This window comes from Chrysemys picta, chromosome 3 (assembly GCF_011386835.1).
Source record: "Chrysemys picta bellii isolate R12L10 chromosome 3, ASM1138683v2, whole genome shotgun sequence".
NCBI lineage: Eukaryota > Metazoa > Chordata > Testudines > Emydidae > Chrysemys > Chrysemys picta.
The window spans coordinates 12,356,484-12,382,059 of NC_088793.1; the positions used below are offsets into that span (position 1 = coordinate 12,356,484).

General features: G+C 44.1%; 2 protein-coding genes and 1 long non-coding RNA gene across 3 annotated transcripts; 2 read left to right on the forward strand and 1 right to left on the reverse strand.

Annotated features, from left to right (window-relative positions):
- Nucleotides 1-1,066: 1,066 nt before the first annotated feature.
- LOC122173565 (uncharacterized) lies at nt 1,067-18,097 on the reverse strand. The gene is made up of 3 exons (XR_006174143.2): nt 15,700-18,097; nt 12,252-12,377; nt 1,067-2,687 (listed from the first exon to the last, which is right to left on the reverse strand). It is a non-coding gene; the product is annotated as an uncharacterized LOC122173565 (long non-coding RNA).
- On the forward strand, nt 3,888-6,485 carry LOC101944008 (gallinacin-10-like). The gene is made up of 2 exons (XM_024108489.3): nt 3,888-4,046; nt 6,343-6,485. Exons 1-2 carry the CDS (start codon nt 3,989-3,991, stop codon nt 6,483-6,485), a joined length of 201 nt encoding a protein of 66 aa, XP_023964257.2. The 5' UTR covers nt 3,888-3,988.
- On the forward strand, nt 12,290-24,236 carry LOC112060047 (gallinacin-5-like). The gene is made up of 5 exons (XM_042848919.2): nt 12,290-12,420; nt 16,829-16,923; nt 18,093-18,180; nt 20,556-20,679; nt 23,912-24,236. Exons 2-5 carry the CDS (start codon nt 16,885-16,887, stop codon nt 23,916-23,918), a joined length of 258 nt encoding a protein of 85 aa, XP_042704853.1. The 5' UTR covers nt 12,290-12,420; nt 16,829-16,884; the 3' UTR covers nt 23,919-24,236.
- The last annotated feature ends 1,340 nt before the right edge of the window (nt 24,237-25,576 follow it).

The following is a 25,576-nucleotide window of genomic DNA, read 5'->3' on the forward strand; positions in this document are numbered from 1 at the left end:
AGCCAGGCTCTTCTGCCTCCACTAGCACACACCCAGGCAGGGACACACCCAGGTGCAGAAAGACACAGACACTGAGATCAGCTCTGGGAAGACTCATCTTAATGGACTTGACCCAGCACTCAGGTGCCCACCTCCCTTGGAGTGCAGACCCAAAGGTATATTGTGAAATCTGCCCCCTCCCTCATTGTGGAGCCTCTTCACCCCCCCCCATTATGAATTGCACAAATGGGGTTTCAGAATAAACAAAAATAAGTTTATTAACTAGAAAGAATAGATTGTAAGTGATTATAAGAGATAGCAAACAGAACAAAGCAAATTACTGAAGAAATAAAACAAAACATGCAGAATAATCTTAATACACTAAAGAAATTGGGCTACAGATAGTAATTTCTCATCCCAAATGTTGTCTCAGGCAGATTACAGAGATTCTTGAAAGCCAGCTGCACTGGCCTGCAGCTTGAAACTTCAGGCATTTTCGCTTACAGGGTGGACACCCTTCCAGCCTGGGTTCAGATCTTCTCCCCCAAGTTCAGTTCTTGTTTCCAGGTCTTTCCCAGTGTATCTTTGGGTGGGGAGGCAGAGGAGAACCACGATGATGTCACTCCCCTACCTTTTATAGCTTTTGTGTATGGTGGGAACCCTTTGCCTTCCAGTGGAAAAACACTGGCATTCCAAGTGGGGTCTAGTACCAGATGACTCAATCACATGTCTCTGCAGGATCGTAGCAGCCATTACTTGCAGGCTGTTTGGAGCATCCACATGAAGACTTTCACAGTCCATTGTGTTTGCTGATGAGCCACCAGCCCTGTCTGGCTTTTTCATTGTTGTACCTGAAGGGTTAGTTGTGGGTGTCACCCAAAGTAGCACATTTGAAATACAGATATATGGTCAATATTCCTAGCTTTGGATACAAAAATGATACCTGCATACAAATTGGATAAACACATTCAGTAGATCATAGCCTTTTCAATGATACCTCATATGACCTCTCTTGCATAAAACATATCTTAGTCATGCCATTTTCATATCATAATGATATTTCTATGAAGAATATGGGGTATCATGCCATTTTCATATCATAATGATATTTCTATGAAGAATATGGGGTATAACGTCACACAGGCCAAAAAAGAATTTGAAGAGCAACTATATAAAGACATACAACAAATAGTTTTTTTAAGTGCACCAGAAGCAGGAAACCTGCCAGTCAGTGGGGCCACTGGTCAATCACAGAGCTAAAGCTTCATTCAAGAAAGACAAGGTCATTGCAGAGAACCTAAATGAATTGTTTGTATCAGTCCTCACTGCAGAGGATGTGAGAGAGATTCCCACACGTGAGGCACTTTTTTTTAGATGTCAGATCTGAGGAACTGTCCCCAATAGAGGAGGTTTTGAACAAATCGATAAATTAAACAGTAATTAATCACCAGGACCAGATGGTATTCACCCAAGAGTTCTGAAGGGACTCAGATATGAAATTGCAGAACTACTAATTGTGGAATGTAACCTATTGCTTAAATCAGACTCTTTACTTGATGATTGGAGGATAGCTAATGTAATGCCAATTTTTAAAAAGGGCTCCAGAGGCGATCCTGGCAATTACAGTCGGTAAACCTAACTTCAGTACCAGGCAAATTGCTTGAGCCTATAGTGAAAAACAGAATTATCAGACACATAAATGAACACAATATACTGAGGAAGAGACTACACAACTTTTATAAAGGGATTTCATGCCTCACCAATCTATTAGACTTCTTTGATGGTGTCAACAATCATGTGGACAAAGGTTATCCAGTGACTATAATGTACTTGGATTTTCAGAAAGCCTTGACAAGGTCCCACACCAAAGGCTCTTAAGCAAAATAAGCAGTCATGGGATAGGAGGGAAGGTTCTGTCATAGATCAGTAACTTGTTAAAAGACAGGCATAAGGTAAGAATATATGGTCAGTTTTCTCAGTGGAGAGAGTTAAATAGATGGGTCCCCCAAAGATCTGTAGTGGAACCTTTGCTGTTCAACATATTCATAAATGATCTGTGTGATAGGGGGCTCAAAGGGCTGGGCAGCCTAGTGGTGAGAGCACCTCACTTCTGACTGCTTGCCTCTCTGTCAGGGCGGTAGAGGTACCTTTCCTGATCATAAGCTGGGAGTCTTTGGCTTTCCACCTTCATCTGGGCCTTGGCCCTTACGCAGGGTGTGGTAGGGGGACCTAGGCCCTCCCTCTACATTGGGTCCTTCCCAGAGTGCTGTGGGAAGCAACACTGCCAAGTTTGTCCCTGCAACAAGTCTAAATTCACTTCCCTGGGCTACTCCCTACCAGTAGGTCCCTACACTTTGGGGCATGGTCCAAACAGTTGGTGGCTCAACCGAATAAAGAGTCCAAAGGAGCAAGGCCCTGCAGGACTTGCTGGTTTTCAAAGAGGGTGGTGGCAAGTGAAGGCACTGACTATGGGTTTTACCCATTCTGTGGTCACCTCTTAGGCTCAACCTTCTGCCTAGCTTCCCGGAGAAGGATTCTGCTCTCCTGTAGTCTGTCTACTCCTCTTTGTCTGGGCTACTGATCTCCATTTATCCTGCTGCTCCTGTTGAAACATGCTCAGCAGACTCAGAGGAGCAGGGCTGTCTGGATCCAGTATTGCCTTCTCACTCCTTTGGGCCCAGTGTGGGGTTTGTTTACCCCATCACAATCTGGAAATGGGGGTAAACAGTGAGGTGGTGAAGTTTGCAGATGATCATAGAATCATAGAATCATAGAATCATAGAATATCAGAGTTGGAAGGGACCTCAAGAGGTCATCTAGTCCAACCCCCTGCTCAAAGCAGGACCAATTCCCAGCTAAATCATCCCAGCCAGGGCTTTGTCAAGCCGGGCCTTAAAAACCTCCAAGGAAGGAGACTCCACCACCTCCCTAGGTAACGCATTCCAGTGTTTCACCACCCTCCTAGTGAAATAGTTTTTCCTGATATCCAACCTGGACTTCCCCCACCGCAACTTGAGACCATTGCTCCTTGTTCTGTCATCTGCCACCACTGAGAACAGCCGAGCTCCATCCTCTTTGGAACCCCCCTTCAGGTAGTTGAAGGCTGCTATCAAATCCCCCCTCATTCTTCTCTTCTGGAGACTAAACAATCCCAGTTCTCTCAGCCTCTCCTCATAAGTCATATGCTCCAGACCCCTAATCATTTTTGTTGCCCTCCGCTGGACTCTTTCCAATTTTTCCACAATGATACTAAATTACTCAAGATAGTTAGAGCCAAAGCTGACTGCAAAGAGTTACAAAGGGATCTCACTAAACTCGGTGACTGGGTGAGAAAATGGCAGATGAAATTCAATGTTGATAGGAGAAAATAATGCATACTGGAAAACATAAACCCAACTATACAAAAATATATAAAACTATATAAAATTGAAGGAAATTCCAAAAAATAAATGTCTTTCCAAAATGAAAAGTTAAAAGGTTTAATTTTGGAGATGCTGAAACGATCGTCTTGACATTTCCAAAGTTGTTTTTTTTTTCTATTTCTGACCAAAACAATTTGCTGAAATTGTTTCAAATTGATCAATTGTTCCAGCTGACCTGAATCTGCATTTTTGGAGGAAAAATGATTTTGCACAAACATTTTGCCCAGCTTGATGGTTTAATGGGATTAGACCCACAGAAGCCATGAGAACACAAAGAACTCAGTGTGACTTGGACATTATTCAAGTTATATAACATATAGATGAGGCTAATGGAAATTCACACTTCAGATTGCAACATTTTGGTCACATACTTCAGTGAAATCTGCAATAACAGAGGTAATCAACCAGCTCCACAAAAGATTAGGCATGGTTATTTATTGACAAGGCACCCACGCATCAACATTTCCTAATCCCCAGAGCCCTATAAAGACAGGGACTCCATTATCTTCATCTAACAAACTTCAGTCTCAACTGGTCTTTGAGTCTCTTCTCTCTAGTGAAACTAAGCTCCCAGCCAGTCTTCAGACATGAGGATCCTTTACCTGCTCTTTGCTGTTCTCGTCTTCCTCTTCCAGGCTACTCCAGGTGAGATGTACAATACATGATAAGGAGGATGAAAAGGGATATAAATGTGGATGGGAAAGATAAAGTAAGGAACTAATGACAGACTAAAACCTGTTCCTCACACCAAATTCAGGGTTAGTGCAATATTGAGGACAGTATATTTAATAGCTTTAGATTTCATTAGAAGACATCTGCACCCAGTTCACCGAAAGCTTCTATGGAAAGAAGCCCAACTCAGCAGAGATAAACTCTGGCTATAATTTACAATAGATATTTTAATGATGTTTGGCAGCCTAAAACGGACAGTGGCTGTCCTTTTGGAGGAACTACATGAATCCCTAGAGTAACTACATGAGGAGCAGATATACCCTGCAGTCTAGCAAGCAAAGACAAACCCAAGATCCAAAGGCCGGAAGCTGAATCTTGGCAATTTCAGACTGGAAATAAGGCCCATGCTTTAAAAGTGACGGTAACTCACTACTGGGACAGATTATCAGTGTATGTGATGGATTTTCCATCACTTGAAATTTTTAAAGCAAGAAGGTATCAGTTAGAGCTAGTCAAGAAATTTTCAACAAAACCTTTCTCTTTTTGAAAATGCTAATTCATCAAAACCAAATCTATTTGCAGGGAAACATTTTGAACAACATTTGACAAATTTCCCATTTAGACAAAAAACGGGGTGGGTGGGGGGGAAGCGGGTTGAAATGGTCAAAACAGGAATTTTGACAGTTTCTAAAAGAAAAAAGTTCATTTTCAGGGTTCAAATGAATTTTTGTTTCAAAATGAATAGTTTAAAAAAATAGTAAAAGATCAAAATTGCAATGAAACGTTCCAAAATTATCAAAATGAGATGTTTCAATTGACCTGATCTGACTTTTTGTTTTCCTTTTAGCTTTTCAAGTCATGAAAAGTGTTAAGATTTTGACTTTTCATCCTGATTTGGAACAGGACATTTATTTCAAACTCTTGAAAATTCTCACAGGATGGGAAAACTGTTCCCTGCCCAGCTGTAGCATTAATTAGATTGGAGGAACTTGATCTAATATCACATCTTTAAATCTTAGTCTACACAAGGCTTTCATGGTGCATAGCAAAGGAAAACTCTGAAAGAGCATGAGCACCGTCCTTCTTATTCTGGAGTATTTATAGCTAGCTGTATATTTGCAGCTAAAACTAACCTGGTACCCACGGGTATAACTCCTGACTCACTCTATTGAGTTGCCATTCAGGATATACTGTACAGCAATTGTTATAGTACTGGACAATCAGTATTCGGGCTGATGACAGTAATGCCATTATTGGAATCTGGTACTTGGGGGAAAGAATATAAAACCACAGCAGCATTCACAGCACAAAGTCAGTGGTGTAGATCCAATCCCCTTGTCTAGGAGCAGGCTCACAGTGCATAGGTTGTCAGCCGTAGGGACTGAACGTGGTGTCTCTGGATTTTAACAGCTGAGATTCTGCTGCCAGAGCTAAAAGAGCATCATTTGTTAGCCAAGGGTGTAACAAGCTCATTGATATTGATGAGAGCAATACTGTTGCCACCTCTGAGGTCCAAAAAACCCCCAGGACATCTGGGATGACCCTGAGCCCATAACACTGGCCAGCTGTCGGTGTGCACTGAACACCCTGACAGATTTCCTGAGACAGCTACCTCAGAAAAGGGATGATCCTGGGCAAACCTGGACCTGTGGCAACCCTAGAGAGCAAATTCTTGGGCACTTTTGCCTAAATAATGACTGCAAGCTTGGGCCCAAGTGAGGTCAGGGTGCTGTAGTGCCCAAAATGTGTGCTCCATCCCCTGCTAGTGATTGATCCAGCTTACTTGTGCTTTCTCACTTACAGTATATTTAATAGCTTTAGATTTCATTAGAAGACATCCCCAGAACACTACACTGAGTGGGTTACGCTGGAACAAAGGACCCGTCCATATTTAGAACTACAGTCAACAGCTCATTAACCTGCACGCTTTTTGTCTGTCCTAATCCTGGGGCATCAGGCAGAATGTGCACACAGCTCTCATGCTTCCTTAGAAAACAGAACACTGCAGGGCAGTTTTGTAGCGGACAAAATAAATTCAATGGAAACAGTGGCTTTGTCGAGGAGTACCTGTGCTAATCCCTCTGTGAATGGGCTCTCCTGCTGAAATAACTCCCTATATTTTCCCTATGCATCCGAAGAAGTGGGTTGTAGCCCACGAAAGCTTATGCTCTAATAAATTTGTTAGTCTCTAAGGTGCCACAAGTACTCCTATATTTTCCCTATGTTTATGACTGAAAACTGAGATGCTAACAGACTCTTCTTCACTCAGGTGTTGCTGATGTGGGTCCTCCTCCTGCTGACACTCTGGCGTGTAAAGCCCAAGGAGGTTTCTGCCGGTTGCTGAACTGTCCCCCAGTCTTTTTTGTCTCAGGAACTTGCCACGGTGGACAGCTGCAATGCTGTACAAGGTAAAAGGCCGGCTGAGCTGTGGAAAGCCACTAGAGGGCATAGCAGTCTTACAGAAATAGCTGTCACTCTGCCATCAAACTAACATAGGCTCCTATTTCCTTAATTAGGAGGTGAACCTGGTATGCAGGGAGGCTGTGCGGAGAGGGAAGATGACTGTGTGTGTAGGATGGGTTTATGTTTAAGGAGTGAGTGTGTAATTGTGTTTCATCACTGGATGAATTTTTTCATTCATAATTTGAATTTTGGTAAGAAAAGAGGTTGACATTTTCAACAATGGTTGTGTACATTTCGACTCTTTTTTTCACATGCTGTTCAAAATGTTTTCCAAAAAAACCAAGGAGCAATGTCCACAAAACATTTGCATTTTCCTCCCCGATTTTTCGTTTGTTTGCTTTGACCTGGTCTATTAAGGAGTCTGTGTTTGGGTTTTTTGGCAGGTGGGAATCTGGAGATGTGTGTGTTTGTGTGGCTAGGGAAGTGTGTGTGTGAGAACATGGTGGCTGAATGAATGTCTGAGTGAATTTGGAAATGGGTTGAGGCAGCAGTATATTTATTTCACTCTTCTCTTTGAAGATGAAATTCTAACAGTACTGGGAATTTCCCTGGTGAGTGAATCATTCCTTTCCCCTGTGGCTTTAAGTTATTTCCTATGCACCTTTGGGGATCAGCTTTAATTTGATAAGATAAAAGTTTATCCACCTTGCAATTCGCTTCATGGTAGTTTTGTTTAATTATTTGACACTCAGGGCCATTATTGTCCATTAGAAGTTCAGCTAGGACCTGTTGAATTCAATGGCAAAACTCCCATTAGCTTCAGCGGAAGCAGAATCGGGCCCATCATCTTCCCACTGTAGCAGACATATGTTTACATATTTCATCAGAGCAAGAGCTACTAAAGGAGATCCTTAGCTGTATCCTCAGGAGTAAATAGTGTAGTGCCATCAGTCAATTGAGTGACTGATTTATGTCAACGGAGGAGCTGGTCCTTTAGGGGTTTTTCCAGCAACTATAGATCATGATGTTAATTTACTTTAAGGCATTCTGGCAGGCAAAAAAAATATGATCAGATGATCCCCGAGAACAGGGTTAAAGGCACCCCATGTAGTGCTGTGGGTAACTACAGGGACACCATTTAATACAAGGCACTACCTTGGTCCTTGACATAGGCTACAGCCCCCATCCTCTCATAGAATAAAGTGGTGTGAATCAGCATAATTCCATTAGTAGAATGGTGATAGCACAACATATCAAAGACCAAGATGGCATCTAATGGTGGCAGGGTGAAATGCAGAAATCTGACCCAAAGTATTCAGAAAAAAGGGCGATAGGTGGGTTTTAAGGAGAAGGGTGGATCCGAACCTTCGAGATTACACTTCCGTGAAATAACACATCGCTTTTTATCCTCATAGGATTCCAAGAGCATAAGAAGATAATTTTGGGGGTCAGTAAAACCAGCAACAGTCTTACTGCCAGGAGGAAATGTTTTTGATCAACTCATCCTTTCTCTACGCTCTCCTGCAAATGATCATTAAAATAAGTTTCCTAAAAACATATCCTGTTTATACTCACTATCTAGACATTAATCAAAGCCTGGGGGCTACTCCTTCTTGCATGCACCTTCCAGCCTACCTCAAGGGAGGTTTTGAATATTAATCAGCTTGTGTAGCACTTTGGAGATGTGAAGTATAACATACGTGCTCATTATTATTTTATTTGCAAAAAATAAAGGATTTATTAACCTAATATCGGTGATCTCTCTTTTTTATTTATACCAGCAAATAAGATTGCTTCATAGTATGGATGCAAAAGTTCAGTGACTCAAGTATGCCTCATAGACAATTGACTCTAAATCCAAGATGAAAGAGTTTAGGATTTCCCCAGAGAAGAACCTAAGTGACAGTCCATCCTGATGTTCTTATTCCACCAAAACTACCATTGATATCGATGAGAGCAATACTGTTGCCACCTCTGAGGTCCAAAAAACCCCCTGGACATCTGGGATGACCCTGAGCCCATAACACTGGCCAGCTGTCGGTGTGTACTGAACACCCTGACAGATTTCCTGAGACAGCTACCTCAGAAAAGGAATGATCATGGGCAAACCTGGACCTGTGGCAACCTTAGAGATCAAATTCTTGGGCACTTTTGCCTAAATAATGACTGCAAACTCAGGCCCAAGTGAGGTCATGGCGCTGTAGTGCCCAAAATGTGCGCTCCATCCCCTGCTAGTGATTGATCCAGCTTACTTGTGCTTTCAGCTAACAGGTTTACCTTTATCACAAGCAATAGGAATCTGTGCTTTGAAACTAAAGACCCTAGATTCAAGCAATGGGCGGGGATTGGTAGAGCAGCCTGGAAATCTTAACAAACAGTAAGACCCAGACCCAAGTCTTTTTTAAAACCAATAAATTTAACTTCAAAATAACATTGTGCGTGCAGACGACCGGTCTGTCTCTCTAGCCCATGAAGCATGGATGGCATGATCAAAGGATGGCTTCCTTTATTATTCAAACACAAAACAAAGCATTTCCCCTAACCCAAGCAGGCCTTTCCCCCTCACAGAGGCCTGCTACAAGAGCCAAGCTCCTTCTTGCAGCCCTTTCCCCCAATTGAGCCTCTTGCTGGCTTTTAGAATACATAAGAACATAGAACATATGAATACAAGAACGGCCATACTGGGTCAGACCAATGGTCCATCTATTCCAGTATCCTTCTTCTGTCAGTGGCCAATACCAGGTGTTTCACAGGGAATGAACTAGAACTGGTAATCATCAAGTGATCAATCCCCTGTCGCCCACTCCCAGCTTCTGGCAAACAGAGGCTCGGGACACCATCCCTGCCCATCCTGCGTAATAGCCATTGATGGACCTATCCTCCATGAACTTATCTAGTTCTTTTAAAAACCATGTTATAGTCTTGGCCTTCACAATATCCTCTGGCAAAGAGTTCTACAGGTTGACTGTGCGTTGTGTGAAGAAATACTTCCTTTTGTTTGTTTTAAACCTGCTGCTTATTAATTTCATTTGGTGACCCCTAGTTCTTGTGTTTTGAGAAGGAGTAAATAACACTTTCTTATTTACTTTCTCCACACCAGTCATGATTTTATAGACCTCTATCATATTCCCCCTTAGTCGTCTCTTTTCCAAGATGAAATGTCCCAGTCTTTTTAATCTCTTCTCATACAGAAGCTGTTCCATACCCCGAATCATTTTTGTTGCCCTTTTCCAATTCCAATGTCTTTTTTGAGATGAGATGATCAGAAGTGCACACAGTATTCAAGGAGTGAATGTACCTTGAATTTATATAGTGGCATTATGATATTTACTGTCTTATTATCTATCCCTTTCCTAATGGGCCCTAACATTCTGTTAGGAAGAGAGAGACTCTCTGCTCTGCCCACCTTACACACTCTTGCATCTAGATAATCTCAGAGCATCCCTATCAGGCAGGCAGGTATCATATTCATCTGATAAATGGGGAAGTTGGGGCCGAGGGGTTATCCCATAACTTGCGCAAGGCCCCAAAGAGAGTCAGAGCCAGAGCGGCATCAGATTAACCTGGCTCCCAGCCCTGCACCTACGTCACTGGAACCTACATTCCCTTTCCTCCAATCCTGTACCCTTTAAGGGAAAGCTCAGTAGCTGGCACAAGTCACGGGAGCACAGAGAATTCAGGGTGACTTGGCCACTGTTCAAGCTAAGTCACGCACAGTCATGGCTGACTGAAAGAGATCACAACACATTCGAATGTTGCCGACAGCTGCAATAACACGGGGAATGAACTCATTTTCCAAAGACATGGGTTTTTTTATAGACAAGGCCCTCAAACCTCAACATTTCACAATCCCAGAGCCTCGTAACTACAGTGACTCTCCATCTTCCTCAGTTCAAACACCTCAGTTTGCATCAGTCGTTGGATCCCTTCTCTTCAGCAAAGCTAGAACTCAACCTGCTATCAGCCACAGGGCCGGCTCCAGCATTTCTGCCACCCCAAGCAAAAAAAAAGCCGCGATCGCGATTGGTGGCAGCAATTGAAAAAAAAAAAAGCCGCGATCGGCGGCGGCAGTTCAGCGGCAGGTCCCTCACTCCTAGAGGGAGTGAGGGACCTGCCGCCCCCGAATTGCCGCAGGTGCCGCCCCCTCCCTTGGCTGCCCCAAGCATCTGCTTGTTAACCTGGTGCCTGGAACCGGCCCTGATCAGCCATGAGGCTCCTTTTCCTGCTCTTTGCTGTTCTCTTCTAGGCTGCTCCAGGCAAGGTGTAAAACAAAGGATCAGGAGACTAGAAAAGCATCTTGTGTATGTCAACAAGGAAGATAAAATAATTATCCATTGAGGGACCAAATCGTGATCCTCAAGCTGTGTTTAGGACCAGCGTAGTTTACGAAAGAGTAAACATGTAAGTACTTTCACAGGAAAAAATACCTAATACTACATGGCTTTTTCATCTAGGAGACAAAGCAATAATAAGATCCAATGTCTGGAAGCTGAAGTCAACACAATTCAAACTTGAAATAAGATGTATTTTTTTTTAACAGTGAGGGTCATTAACCCCTAGAACCGATTGCCAAGGGAGGTGGTAAATTCTCCTGCCATCGGAGTCTTTAAATCAAGACTAGATGTCTTACTAAAAGATATGGTCTAGTTCAACCATAAACTATTGGGCTGGATGGAGGAACCACTGGGTACAATTTAATTGCTTGGGTTAAGCAAAAGGTCAGACTACTTGATCACAATGGTCCCTTAGGGCTTTAAAATCTCTGAGTATATAGTGCTGTGGACAATATAGGTAAGGGATTTGGATTGTATTAAAAGAAAACTATGACACCTTCAGTTAGAAAGTTCTGATAAGGAGAAACGTCTTGGCACAAAGAGATTCTGAGTTTATGTAGGGTCCACTGTAAGACCTGTGCATCATTTAATTCCCACATAAGTTCTCAAAATAGAGTGTCAGTGGTTCATAGGCCTCGTGCAACCCTGAACAGGGGTGAAAATCACCCTTGAAGAACAAGTTATGATGTGAGTAAGAACAACAGCCTTTCATTTGGCTAATGCACCGGGAAGTGAACTGAGGACTTCCTGAGCTAAACGCATGAATAACCACGTCCTGAGCTAAGGAACCAAGCCTCTGTAGTGTGAGCCTGTAACAGCTCATAGCCTCTGCTGAATGGCACCCAGGGGGACTTGTGACACTCACCTGTGGGTTACATAAGACTTGTCAGTCGGGCGTTAGACATTGACAAAGGTGCATTAGATAGAATTACTGCATGGGGGACAGTATTGCTTTACAGTGTGGGGCAAGTCTTCAGCTAGTGTAAATTGGTGTCAAAGAAACTGTACCAGGTTCCACCATGAGAGGTTCTGGGCCCCATATTTCTTTTTCACTTGCTATTTTATGTTTAATTAATTGTGGTTTTTGCAAAACTTGAGCCTGAAAGACAGAGAGAGAGAAAGAGAGAGAGAGAGAGAGAGAGAAAGCACTTGCTTTCCTTATTTGAGAGTTAGGGTAAGGAGAGCAGCCACTTTCAGAAGGGTGGTACTTTTTGCCAGGTAGCTGGGTCACCTGTTTAAATAAAGGTGGCAATTCTCTGTCCTCAAATGTTGCAGTTGGCTAACTGCGCTGAATTTGACCAGGAATATCTGCATCCATCATTCAGTTGCTGGGTACTTACTGCATCTGTAGATCTGAAACTGAATGTCATATTTTACCTGGCTTTATGAATATAAGCAAAAAATCAGAAAGTTTCTTTTGTCTCTGCAGGAGAACACCTACCTGAGAGCAACTCTTCCTGTCCATGCTGAATCTCTGGGAGATGTCCCTTCACTTCTAAAGCCATTGGCTCCTGCTTCAATGGAAGCCTAAAATGCTTTTCACTTGGGCTGGGAAGAATCTTATGAGCTGGAGAAAATCCAAAAGGGAACGCGTCAGTCGTGATAACAAGGTTTGTTATTCTCCTTTTCATAAAAGGAAGAGTAGCTGTGAAATCATCTCACGGAAATTTGCTTGTATGCACGGGGATGGATTTTCCATCCTTCTCTTTATTTAATTAAATGACAGTAGGAAGAAATTAAATACACAAATCACTGTTGCATGTTAAATCCATGCACGGGGATTGAGATCACTGAGACCTATGCACCTCTATGTGTCACACCCAGAGCACACCCAGATGTATCTTTGTTTCATGCATGTTCCTTATCCTCTCTCGCTGTAATATTCTCAGATGAGTTTGCTCAGTCACAGTTTGGCTGAATGGTGCCTCATGACAAACGAATCCTGCAGGCCACATAAAAACCTCAAGACAAGATTTTCAAACATGACTAAGGATTTCAAATGCCTCCATTTTGGGGGTCCCAGTTTGAGACCCCTTAAAGAGTTTCGATCTTCAGACAATACTGAGCCCCTGCTCTCTGAGAAACAGGCCTTTTAGGGTGTCTCAGTATGAGCCTGACAATAGAGATGCCCAAAATCACTATAACATCTATAGTCACAGGGCTCTTGGAAATACAGGGCCAAACTGCAGTGAGTGAGGCTGCATTTGCTTATACCAGGGTTGAATTTGTCCCACTGTCACTTATTAGCTCCTTTGGATACAGACATCAGTGTCCATTCCTCTTTCTAGTTGCTTATTGTGCAGTTTAATAGTGTCTGGCTATTCTGATACATGTGAAGACCAAAGGCAGGTTCTCCAAATAGAGTGAGTCAGACACCTTTTCAGGTGAGCCACCTTATTCCAGTTAGAAGCGTATGCAGAGAAAGTCCTGGCTAAGAGCAATGTGAGATGTGTGGAAGAAACATGCAGGGGTTTGGTCTCCCCTTTACTACTAACCTTTAGAGCTGGGCAAATTTTTTCAGCCAAAACTTTTTTTCAGCGAAGCGTGCAGATTCAGGTGGAAAGAAACTGTCCACAAATTCAGGTGTTTTGAACTAAAAAAAAATGCGAATGTTCCAGATGGTTCATTTGGACATTTTCAGAACAAACCATTTTGATTTTTTTTCTGCCTAGAGTCACAAGGGGCTTAAGCACTAGTCACAGAAACCAAGGAGAATGAGTTGCTGCCTTCCCTCCTCTGCATAGCCCCATGGTTAGGCCACTAACCTCGAATGGAGGAGACCCACGTTTAAGTCCTTGCTCTAGAGCCAGGAGTCAATGTCACTTAAGTCCCCTTGTGAATTTAGCCTGAAAAATCAAAATGGTTTGTTTGGCAAATGTTGGGAATGAATCATTTTGACATCTGTGATTTTTTGCTCAACCAAAACAATTTGCCAAAATTGACGCTAATTCACAAAATATTTTGGTTGACCTGAGTGTACATTTTTCAGAGACTCAAAGTTTCAGCTGAAAAACTCACCTGGCTTTACTAGTAACAACTTTTTGCATGTAATATTTAGGTAACAATCAGGCAGCCACAAGAAGGCGGTCCACATGGCCAAATATGGAATAAAGTTATCACTCTGACTTTCAATTCCCCTTTGGCTCTGCTCTTGACATGTATGTATAGGGTCTTCCCATCACTAGCACTCCTTTTACTGGAAACATTGGCCAAAGGCCTGGCTTGAGGCGCTTCAGAATTGCTGTTTCCAGTCTTTCGTGACTGCACTTTCACAGCTATGGTTGGTCACCTTTGGTCTCATGTATATTGTGCAATATGCATATGCAGTATGCACTGGTAATATAAAGCAGGTATTGCTATTAGCCTCAAGCTGTGTCAAAAGGCACAACCTTTCAAACTTTGAAATGCATATTTCTCAGACAGCCTACAGGTACTCAGGGCAAAATTCAATAGCTCCTTTCTCTGTCCTGTTTTCCAGTAGATGGTTCTATAAGCAGGGCTGGTAGTAGGGTGACCAGATGTCCTGATTTTATAGGGACAGTCCTGATTTGGGGGTCTTTTTCTTATATAGGCTCCTATTACCCCCACCCCCTGTCCCGATTTTTCACATTTGCTGTCTGGTCACCCTAGCTGGTAGAGACTTTGTGATGGAAAAATGTTCCCATTGGAAAATGGGGTTTCACCAGAATTGAAATTTTCTGTGGGAACATGTTGATTTTGATTAAAATGTTTGATTTTTCACAGGGAAAAATTAGTCTCAGAATGAAAATTCAAAGCAAAGCAAAATATTTCATTTAATTTCAATCTGAATGTTTCATTTTACAAATTTAAAATCAAAAGGAAGTTCTTTGGTAAAGATTCCATTCCAGAGGGGAGAGGGAGGGGACTGGGGACCCACATGGCTTTTGGGACCAAACACAAGGAGCACTTGGACAGCAGCTCTGAGACATGGCCCTCCCTGCCCCCAGCACGTCTGGGTGCCTCGTGAGAAGATGGCTTCACAGAGCACTCATTCCTTCCCCCTGCTGATGCAGTGTCCTTCCTCACAGTGGTGGCAGGAAGCCATATTTGGTGTCCTACAAGCAATGCAAAGTTTCCCCAGAGCTGAGAGCACTGACGCCTGGAATGGCGAGGGACTGCAGCTGCTACTCCTACAACTCTCATCTCCTGCTCTTCCCTCCTCACTGCCCCTTGCTCCCCCTCATCTCTCATCCTAACCTGTCCACCGGGTAAATAGGTTTGCTTTGTTTGTGTGTCCATGAGAAACTTCAGGAGACCACCAAGCACCCACAATACCCCAACCTCATCTAAAAAAGTAACTCAAAATGACTGCTCTAGCACTTCCTGTTCTGAGCTGACATGTTAAATCGTTTGGTTTCTGCTTTAAAAGTGGAAGGTTTTCACTGAGACGTTTCTGATTTGAAACTCTTCAGAGTTTTTCATTATGCTAAGTTTTCGCTATCTCAACTTTCTGTTCCAATTTAGAACAGGGACAAAGATCAAAATGTGGAAATTCCCCCTGGAAAAAAAAATCCATTCCTTGACCAGGTCTGCTAGGTAATATATTTGAACAAAAGTCAGAGTGCAGTAACAAGGGTACATTTAAGTGATACAGACAGACAGATAGGGAATAAAGCAATCACTCCTTACTGTCAATTCCCCTTTGCCCTGTTCTCATGTGTGCATGGGATCTTCCTAAACTGGGCACTCCTGTTACTCGAAACTGGCTAAAGGTCTTGCTTCAGGCGGTTAAAAATTAGGTGAAAATCTCCTTATTCCTGTTCCCAGCACTAAGTAATGGCCTCACCTTTCCCACATGTGGTCACCTTTGGCATGACATATAGCATACAACTTGCCCTGGTAATACAGGGCAGACTTTGCTCACAAACCTCAGCTGTATCATGAGAAACCTCCAGTTGCCATTCAGTTTTCCAAATGTCCACTTCCCAGACACCCGAGGGTAAAATTAAAAAGTTCCTTTCTCTTGTCCAAATTCCAGTTGAAGGCCTCATAAGCCAGGGAGGCACAGAGTAAGCTGGACCTCCCAGAATCATATTTTTCAATTCACTCCTTCTGTATCCATTGTACAGCTGAGGGAAAACATTCTGCCTAAAAACAGAGATGAACTTCTGAGCATCTGAGCACCATAGGCTTTTCCAGACCACCCCACATTAATGTTGGTGAACCCACCTTGGTGATCCACCAAAGTCCACAGTACCAGGCAGAAACAGCCTTTCCTATTGACGAACAACCAGGGTATGTGTGGTGGGGAGGAGATAGTTAATAGGCACATGGGTTCCATCAATACAAATCTAAACTCTAAACATGAAAATCCCTCAATAATCTCCTGTACACTGCCCGCCTTGAACACCCATGGCACCAGCAATGGGCGTGGTGGATGCCTCACTGCATGCTCTCCAGGACAAGAGGCTCATCCTCTTCATCTCAATAATAGGAGTGCAACATTCGTCTGGGATTCTTCCATGTTAGCAGTTCTGGAAGAGTAATATTGAAATGGCCAGGGCAGAAGGGCACTAAGTGAATCCTGGGATACAGCAGGCAGGATCACGGGAGTTGGACCCTTATTCCTACTAATTCCTCTGACATCCAGGTGGTGTCCCACAATCAACCATGAAAATGACACAGAATGCTGAACGCCTTGAAACATAGCTTGGGACATCTACCCAGAGTTCCAGGCACTTCAATCAATGCCACCCTGTGCGGTGTGGATGCACCGCTTCAAAAGTGAAGTAGCTTAAACTGGTGCAGCAGTGGGAACACCCACGATCAGGATTGCTTGTATTGATTTTCTTGCATCAATATAAACCATACTGGTATAATTTTTCACACAGGCAAAGCCTTACACACATGCTAAGGGTGAACGGAGTTTCTGTGGATCCATATTCCTTGCCCACCGTATTTCTCAGCACTTATTAAGATGCCTTTCTGCTATCAGAGCAGAAGCTCAGGCAAGCCTGAGAACTCTGCTCCCAGCTACTTTGTTTTGTCCTCTTAAAGGTGATCCAGCGGCCTGTTACCTCTTCTTATATATTCAGGAAATAGTCATTCAAGCAATGGGGCCAGAGAGACCGAGAGAGAAAGAGCAAGAACTGGTAAGCTTACTGCATCACAGGCACCAAGGTAGAGACTCTTTGTTTATTGCTATTACTAACAGCTATTTCACTCAAATGGTTTTTAGACACTAGGGAGAAAATCTTTCTTTGTTAAAGATTCAACACTCTGAGCTGCCAATCCCCCTCTCCTGCATCACTTCAATTAAGGGCTGAGGAAACTCCCATCCATTTCTCTGTGTCATTACACAGACCTCCCTCAAAAACAAGGAAGACCAGACTTGAATTTCCTGCTTTTTCCAATGTAAACCAAAAGCAGAAGAAAGCAAATTACAGCAAAAACAACAATAACGCTTCAAGCCTCTTGATACCTTGCAGAGAAGCAAAACAGTAAATTAAAAAGGGCACAAACATAATATCCTTTTCTCCTTTGCAAGTTACCTTCAAAAGACTGTGTCTAGAACATCTACAATGCACTAGAGTATTAAGCCAACCCTGGTCTCACTTGAACAGAAGCATTTCCCAGACCTGCTACCAAAGGGTGAGAATGAAGGGAGGGAAAATCACCTGTTCCACAGAATATACCAGGAGCTTCAATTTATAAGGGGGGTGCTGGCCAGTTGGCCAGGTCTCTACCATAGCAGGAGTGGGGACTGGGCCAGTCAGTCAGGCACTGGAGAACTGTAGGAGTGACAGGCCACTTCCTCAAGGGGCTGGAGGGGAGTGTGGCATTGCGAACACCAAGCATTCAAGAACCATGAGTCAGGCTCCATACAATATAACATTGGCTTTAAAATCCTGTTATTTCAAAAATAATAGATGTGGGTTCTTTAGATTTGTCATATACCTCTAGGGTGCATGCTTTTCTTCGCAGATTGTTTTTCCCAGGAAATCTGAGATGCTCATTTGAGCACATGTTTGGATCCACAGAAATAGGAAAATACTTGAAATATACATAGGATACTGATAACAATTATATAAGACAACAAACCCACAACAGAGATCCTGTTGCCAAGCCACGTCTTAGGTTATGCCGTTTGCTCCAGTGGCATCGGTGGTGTTGTAGGAATGATAATTGTTACTATTAAAGTGTAAAATGTCATGTGCCTCAAGCCAAGACTGCAACACCTCACTATTTCACAACCTCTAGGGGCCTATAAATACAGGGACTATTTCCATCTCCTCTCTATCTTGGTGTCTCTTCTTTCCAGTGGTGCGGACATCCTGACCAACCTTCAGCCATGAGGATCCTTTACCTTCTCTTGGCTGTTGTCTTCTTGGTGCTCCAGAGTGCTCCAGGTAAGATGTAAACGAAATTGAAGGATAATATAGGTGGATATTTGTGGCTTATAGCAAAATTGTCTGACACTCTCCATTATAACAAAATTTCCAACTGTTTTTCTTCTAACACCTCCATGGTTTGCAGGAGAAACTTGAAACTTGGCAAGGGAATAGTCCAAGGGTTAGGAAAGTGCCTTTGTTGCCTTATGAAAATCCATTCACATGTAGCTGAATTATAATCTTTAGAAAATCCCTTTTTCATTTGTGCTGTCCTCAGTAGAGCTTGTTAGAGGCCTGCTACTAAAAGTCTCAAGTTTCTGTCTTCACTGCACATGCTCTTGCTTCAGCACGGCACAGAGAACTGAACAGCCAGACAAGACACCGACAAACAGAACCCTCCCCCTTTGCCCTACCTCCCCCAAACTACCCTTTGGTCTGGGGGAAAGTGTATTGAGTTGGGAATAAGGAGCTCGTTAATTAACATTGAATTTCTGCTGAGCCGTGTTCATAAGTCTGTTCTCTTGTGATCTTTATAGCCCCTGCCCCACTTGAGTTACCTCGATTTCTCATTTGCCCCCTGCTGAGTTTCTGTTTTCACCTTTAGTAACTGCTCCTTCTTTGGGTTGGATCTCACGATCCTGCCCCTTCTAGACCAAAACAAGGATAAGTGTCTAGTTCCATAGACCCCTTTAACTTGCAGGTCCCTGTGCATAAGGCTGTCTACAGGGCTCCCTCCTCCCAGAGAGAGAAGAGAGTTTGAACCCTCAGGCCGACCAGGTCTCTTTTAAAAACCATGTTCTTTATTTAAAGGTTCAAATGACAGCAGAAATAGGACTAAATGAACCAAAACACATACCCTGTCTAGGCACCAGAATGTACTATGGATTAAACGAAATAAGGAGAATTCAGCTGAAATTACAGACAAAACCAGAACCAACTCAGAGTACGTCTACACTCCAGATCTTACAGCTGCACACCTGCAGCATTACAGACACTTACTATGGAGGCAGAAGGGCTAAATCCACCCCCTTGAGAGGCAGTAACTAGGTCAACGGAAGAATTCTTCCATCAGTCTAGTGGTGTCTTCACCTGGGCTTAGGTTGGTTTAACAACATCTCTCAGGGATGTGAAAAATTCACAGCCCTGAGGCGACATACCTAGGTTAACCTAAGTTTTAGGTGTAGACCAGTCCGCATATTTCTTTCTGTGACCTACCCCAGTCTGAGGCTTGGTCTACCCTGAAATGTCTGATTGGCATAGGGGTTGGTCAGGGGTGTGAAAAAATCCACCCCGACTGACATAACTATGCTGACAACCCTACCAGTGTAGATGCAGATAGGTTGATGGAAGAGTAATTCTGTCAATGTACTTAGCGTTGTGTGGGGCGGTGGTGTGCCTCCGTCAACAGAACAACGTCTGTCCCTGTAGGTTCTGTCTGGTTTGTGTGGCTATGTGAGTATAGCCTCTGTAGTGCAGACACAGCCCTAGCACACAGCCACTCTTGCTATGTCCCTCCCTCATGAGCCAGTGTCTGTGTTCCATTAAAAGACTTCTCCTCTGCTGGGTCAAGGAGTCTATTACCATATTTCCTATACTTTTTGTTTCAGGAGATACCTATAGGGGAAGATTTGTTTTCCTTCCCCCTAATCCAATTAGTCCAGTTTCCTGGGCTGCATGGCCCCGGAGTTCTGGCAATCAACCATCAATGACTCAGTATAGCCTCTTCCACTGTAGGAGCAGATGGACCATTTGTCCTCTAACGGCTCCATAGCCTCAAAAACCAAAACCAAAACCAAACCAGCCAAACAAACAAAAATCTTGAGACACAGGGTACATATTTTAGTTATTCATCCAAACAAGAATGAATAAGGATCTTAAATGATCACATACCTTAAACACATATCTCCGAATTTGTCACAGCCCTTCACAAATGTTGCTAAGGCAGGTCTCACACCCTATGGAGAGGTTACACAAACTGCAAATATAACCCAGATCTCTACCAGAGCAGACTCTCATCTCACGGCCTTCGCAACACTGTCTTTCAGAAGGAACCTGCCCCGTCTATGTGCTTGGCTTCATTCCTGGAAATGCCATCATTGGGGCGGGACAGTGTGTAGGGCAATGAAAACAGTTTAAGATCTGGGCTTATATCTATGGAGGGTGGATAGTTTTATGAAAGCAGAGCTACCTCCAGTTAAAAATATTCTGCCCTAAGTTTCCTATTGCATGAGGTGCTAGACATAAAAGTTACATAAACTAGTAAAGTTGTTCACTGGAAGATAACTGGGCTGATTTTGCTGGGTCTCAAGGAATGAGAAATCCTGTCATGTGGAAATCACACCTCTTATTTACTCTGCTCTGCACATGGAAACTAAGACTCCTTTTCTTTGCAGGATTCACCCAGGCTCAGAACATCATTCAGTGTATACGTCTTGGGGGTTCCTGCCGGAGTGGGTCATGTCCCAGCGGTTTTGCTCGTATTGGCACCTGCAGCGGTTCAGACAGCTGCTGTCTACTGTAAGTTCAGAATATTGGCGAGGCAACACAGCAGGGCTGGCAGGAATGTTTGTTACTCTCTGTTTTATATACACATGATCGCGCAATCACATTTGTTTAGGAAGAAAACCACTGTTTCCTAGCCAGGGCCGCCGAGAGCGGGTTCGGGCCCCGGTGAAAAAAAATTTTTGGGCCCCCCAGCAAGGGCGGACCGGCTAAACAGGGCCAACGAGGGGGGGAAGCCGGGCCCGGAATTTTTTCGGGGCCCCCAGCAAGGGCGGACCGGCTAAACAGGGCCGACGAGGGGGGGAAGCCGGGCCCCGGGCCCCCTTCCGGACTGCCGGGCCCCGGTAATTTGTACTGGCTTCACCCCCCGCCCCTTCGGCCCTGATGCTAGCTCCGGGAGAGAGTCTGGGTAGCCCCCCATGGATGTGAAACACCAATGGCGGAATCTAGGGGGAAAGGAGGCTTGAAGCTGCAGTGACTCAGCATATATTAGATCAACCTTGATGGCTGTTCTAATTTACAGCAGCCTTACTGAGGCTGTGTGGAGCTACCCAGAATCTCTACAGCCTCACAGCCCTGGCATCTCCCAGTACCATCCCCTTCACCATCCACGGTGCCAATGCTTGGAAGGAGTGGGTAGCGCAGGGTCTATTATACCAGCACTATGCTGCTCATGGACTGGGCCTTGAGGTGTCCGTACACCCGATATACGCAGCCAGACTGCCACATAGGGCCACAGGCCAGAATCAGCCTTGGAAATCTAAATTAATTGAGGAATAGTGAAGACAAGATAGAAAAAAATAAATCTCGAGGAGAGAGCGCGGGGGCTGCCTCTGCTCTGTAGCTGCCTGCAGCAATTCTGAGACCCATGCTGCGGACAGGCGGCACATTTAGACATGCAGTGCACAGAAAGGAAGAGCCTAAAGGGGTTGTTTACATTACAGGTTGAACCAGTTTAACCTTTAGTCAGTTACAAATCTTAAGGAGTTAAACTACTGCCAAACAGTGTGGACCTTGGTATTTCTATATAGTCCAGTTTAAACCAGTTTCATAGAAATATTTTTTTCCTGAGTAAGTTAAATCTATATTCACATGCCAAACCCTGTCCCCTCCAATCCCCCCCGCAAAAAAACCCTTTGTTTAAACTGAAATAAAAGTGTCCACTGTGTGTTTTTCAAAGAGTTCACTCAATTGGTTTAAAATCACACTTTTAGTTAAAGCAGTGCAACTTGTGAGATAGGTTATATCTACACTTACAGCAGTGTGTAGAGTACAGGCACTGCCCATGTAGCCACCTGCCACAGTGAAAAACAGGCCGTGCCTGTGTTCATTACAGTGAATGTAAGAACGGCCATACTGGGTCAGACCAAAGGTAGCCCAGTATTCTATAATATATGGAGATATCCTATCTCATAGAACTGGAAGGGACCTTGAAAGGTCATTGAGTCCAGGCCCTTGCCTTCACTAGCCAGACCAATTTTGCCCCCGATCTCTAAGTGGCCCCCTCAAAGACTGAGCTCACAACCTTGGGTTTAGCAGGCTAATGCTCAAACCACTGAGCTATCCCTCCCCCCTAAGCTGATACCAGGTGCTTCAAAGGGAATGAGCAGCACAAGGCAATTATTAAGTGATCCATCACCTGTTGTCCAGTCCCAGCTTCTGGCCGTCAGAGATTTAAGGACACTTGGAGCATGGGGTTGCATCCCTGACTGTCTTGGCTAATAGCCATTGATGGACCTCTCCTCCATGAACTTATCTAATTCTTTTTTAAACCCAGTTATAGTTTGACCTTCACAACATCCCCTGGCAGCAAGTTCCATAAGTTGACTGTGCGTGTGTGCAGGGCTGGTGCACACAGCAAGCAGGTGCCTGGGGCGGCCAATGAAGAGGGGGGCGGCATGTCCGGCCGTTCGGTGGCGGGGCCGTCACTCCCTCTCGGAGGGAAGGACCTGTGAATGAAGTGGCGGTAGAGCTGCCACTGCTTGCGATCGCGGCTTTTTTTTTTTTCCCCTCTCTCTCTGCTTGGGGCAGCAAAAACGCTAGAGCCAGCCCTGGTTGTGTGAAGAAATGCTTCCTTTTGATTGTTTGAAGTGTATAGCTACCCGCCGTAGTGAAAGGATCTGACAGTAGGGAGGAGGCAGGGAAACGCTCTGGCTGTTCCCCACTGCGGGAGCCCTCCACTGTGGCGAGGAAAGGCTGTGGTGGCGGGGAGTGGGGGCTGGCAGTGAAGAAAGGCTCTGGCAGCCGCACAGTATGCTGCTAAAAATAGCGGTATGGATGGGGAACCACTGCTTGGGCACGTAGTCAACTGTATAGGATATATACCCTGGGGGGTTCAGGTGTGTAGGGCACTCTACTCACCTAAGCCATGCCTTAGCATGCACACGGCTATTTACACCCATGCTGGCTGGGTGTGCAATGTCTGTACTCTGCATGCTCACGTAAGTGTAGATGGACCCATAGGCAAACCCTGAGAGGTTTGAGTTTACGTAGAGCCCTGGGTGAATGTTAATGTGCGTGAGGATGGGGGAGGTGTTTCTAGGAGCGTGTTTATGAGTCTGAAGTGATGGAGACTGAGTACATTTGCATGCGTGTGAGACAAATGAATGCGCAAAGACCCTGGGTGATTTTGGGCATGGCACACAAGAAGAAGTTTCTCTTCTTCTTCTCTAGGGAGATCCATTCCTAATTTCTTTGACAATTTCAGCATTTTTCATGCCATTTTGGCAAACAGTTGTGCACCACATCCCAAAATAAAGCGACTGAAGTGTATTGCGTCTCCTGGTTGAAATGCAGAGGGAGAGAGTCACAACATTTTTTTGACAGGTTTCAGAGTAGCAGCCGTGTTAGTCTGTATCCGCAAAAAGAAGAACAGGAGTACTTGTGGCACCTTAGAGACTAACATTTTTTTGAAAATTTGAAAACTGTTTTCATTTCAAAGTTGAAAAAGGAAATGATTTTGGGTATTCCCCTCCCCTGCAAGTTCAGATGCCTGGTATATACCTGGTAAGCCAAGTAGGCAGCCAAGTCATCTCTTTAGATACATCTGACTATCCCCATTAAAACTCTATAGTAGACTGTTGCAATGGGAAAATGAATTCCCTGCACTAGAGTTAACTATGTATATCTGCACTCACCAGTCAGTGACTGCACATTCCTACTGTGCTGTTTGATCGGAAATCAGTCACATTTTCCCTGTTTTTATGTGAATAAACAAAGAATATGAGAGTCTTTTTTCTTTGTGCAGGTGGTGATGGCTCTGCTGATTGTGCAAGCAGGACCTCTGGGAATTTGGGAGACGTCCCCTCATTTCTAAAATCACTGAATCCTGCTGCAATGGAAGCACCATTCATTGGGGCCGTAAAGAACCGCATGAGCTGGAGAATTTCCAGAAGAGAGCCCTGGTATCACCCGTAAAGAGATTCCCTCTTAATTCAATCAAGTTGCTTTGAAAACTCAATGCTGAAATGTGTGTTTGTGTCACAGTGGGTGCGGTGGGGTGGGGCTTTTCTGCCATTCTTCTCCATAGAAATTAATTTCTTTTTTCAGTTATAAATAAAATACAAAGCATGTTAAATCCACATGTGCCTGTTTATTGACCATGATCTACACATCTCTGTGTGTGTCAATGAGCTCAGGCGGATCAATCTATTTCTTACACAAGTGACAACTCCTTTTGGTTTGTGTTGTGTCCGAGGAGCCGGTACAGTCGCAGTGCTCCATGGCTGCCATATCCCCTGTCCTGTTCTTATTATGAGAATCTATGGGCAAATGCCACAGGGTCTTTACTGGGACTTCTCTGAGGGGTGCAAGCACCTCTGTCGTGTTGTCCAGACTGCCCCATTTCATGCTGCCATTAGCTCCTCTATCTGTACCTCTACAATACACCTCTCTCCTTCAGTTTTGCACTGATAGCAGTACAGCTCTGGGGGAAGCGTGAGCCATAGAGAAGCTGCATCTTTGTACTGCCTCCTTCCACTCCCAACACATGGGGCTTATCCCCTCCTCAAGACCCCTGTGTAACCCCTGCCTGGGAGCTCCATAGCACCCTAATCTCCAGTCTATGCCAGATCCTCCCTCTCCTTCTCTCCACTCCAACCTTCACACCCTCAGGTCCCCTTATCTTGTGCAAGAGCTTCCAGCTCTGGTCGTATACGTCATGTTGCACTTGCAGATATTTAATGATGGTATCAGACCTTGCAAACCTTTCAGCATGCACATGGGGCCTCGGAAGTTTTATTGTCTGAGGCCTGATTTCAGGAAGATTGATAAGACTGAAAAGAGAAAGATTCACCTCTTTGTGGAGCATCTGCCTTCAAGTAAGAACCTGCTGTTTCATAGCGCAGCCTGCTGGATTTTAGTGACTGTGCAATGTAAACAATCACGGGAATATTACTGTCTCTGCTTCATTAAGGATGTGATTCACTTTCTAATTTAGATCTCCCCCCCACCCCTCTAAACAGCGCAAAGGGAAACCAATCTGTCTGAAATTGCTGATGTGTTGACCTAATGCCAGGGTATCATTGTGGGAAGTCTGGGATGGGATTGGATTGGCTGTTGGTGGGGTGTGACAGACTGAAATAGTGTCAATTTGTTCTAACTTTCTGGAACATCACAAGTCTGATTCTGATTCCCCTTATGACAATTTTACACTAGTGTCACTACACTCACTTTAGTGACAAGACTCTTGATTTACAATGGGAGCAGTACCAGCCTTCAGACCTTAAAACAGTGTGTCCCGATGTCTTTTGTTGTCAATGGGGCTTTGTTCTGGGGAATCTCTCAGAGCTCCCTGTGGTCCCATGAAAACTTTGCGATGTTTGATATACACACCTGCAAACAATGTTTTCATTAATCCTGAGATAAAAGTAAACCCAAAGTGCTTGTCTCTATTAAAGATTGCATTGGTGTG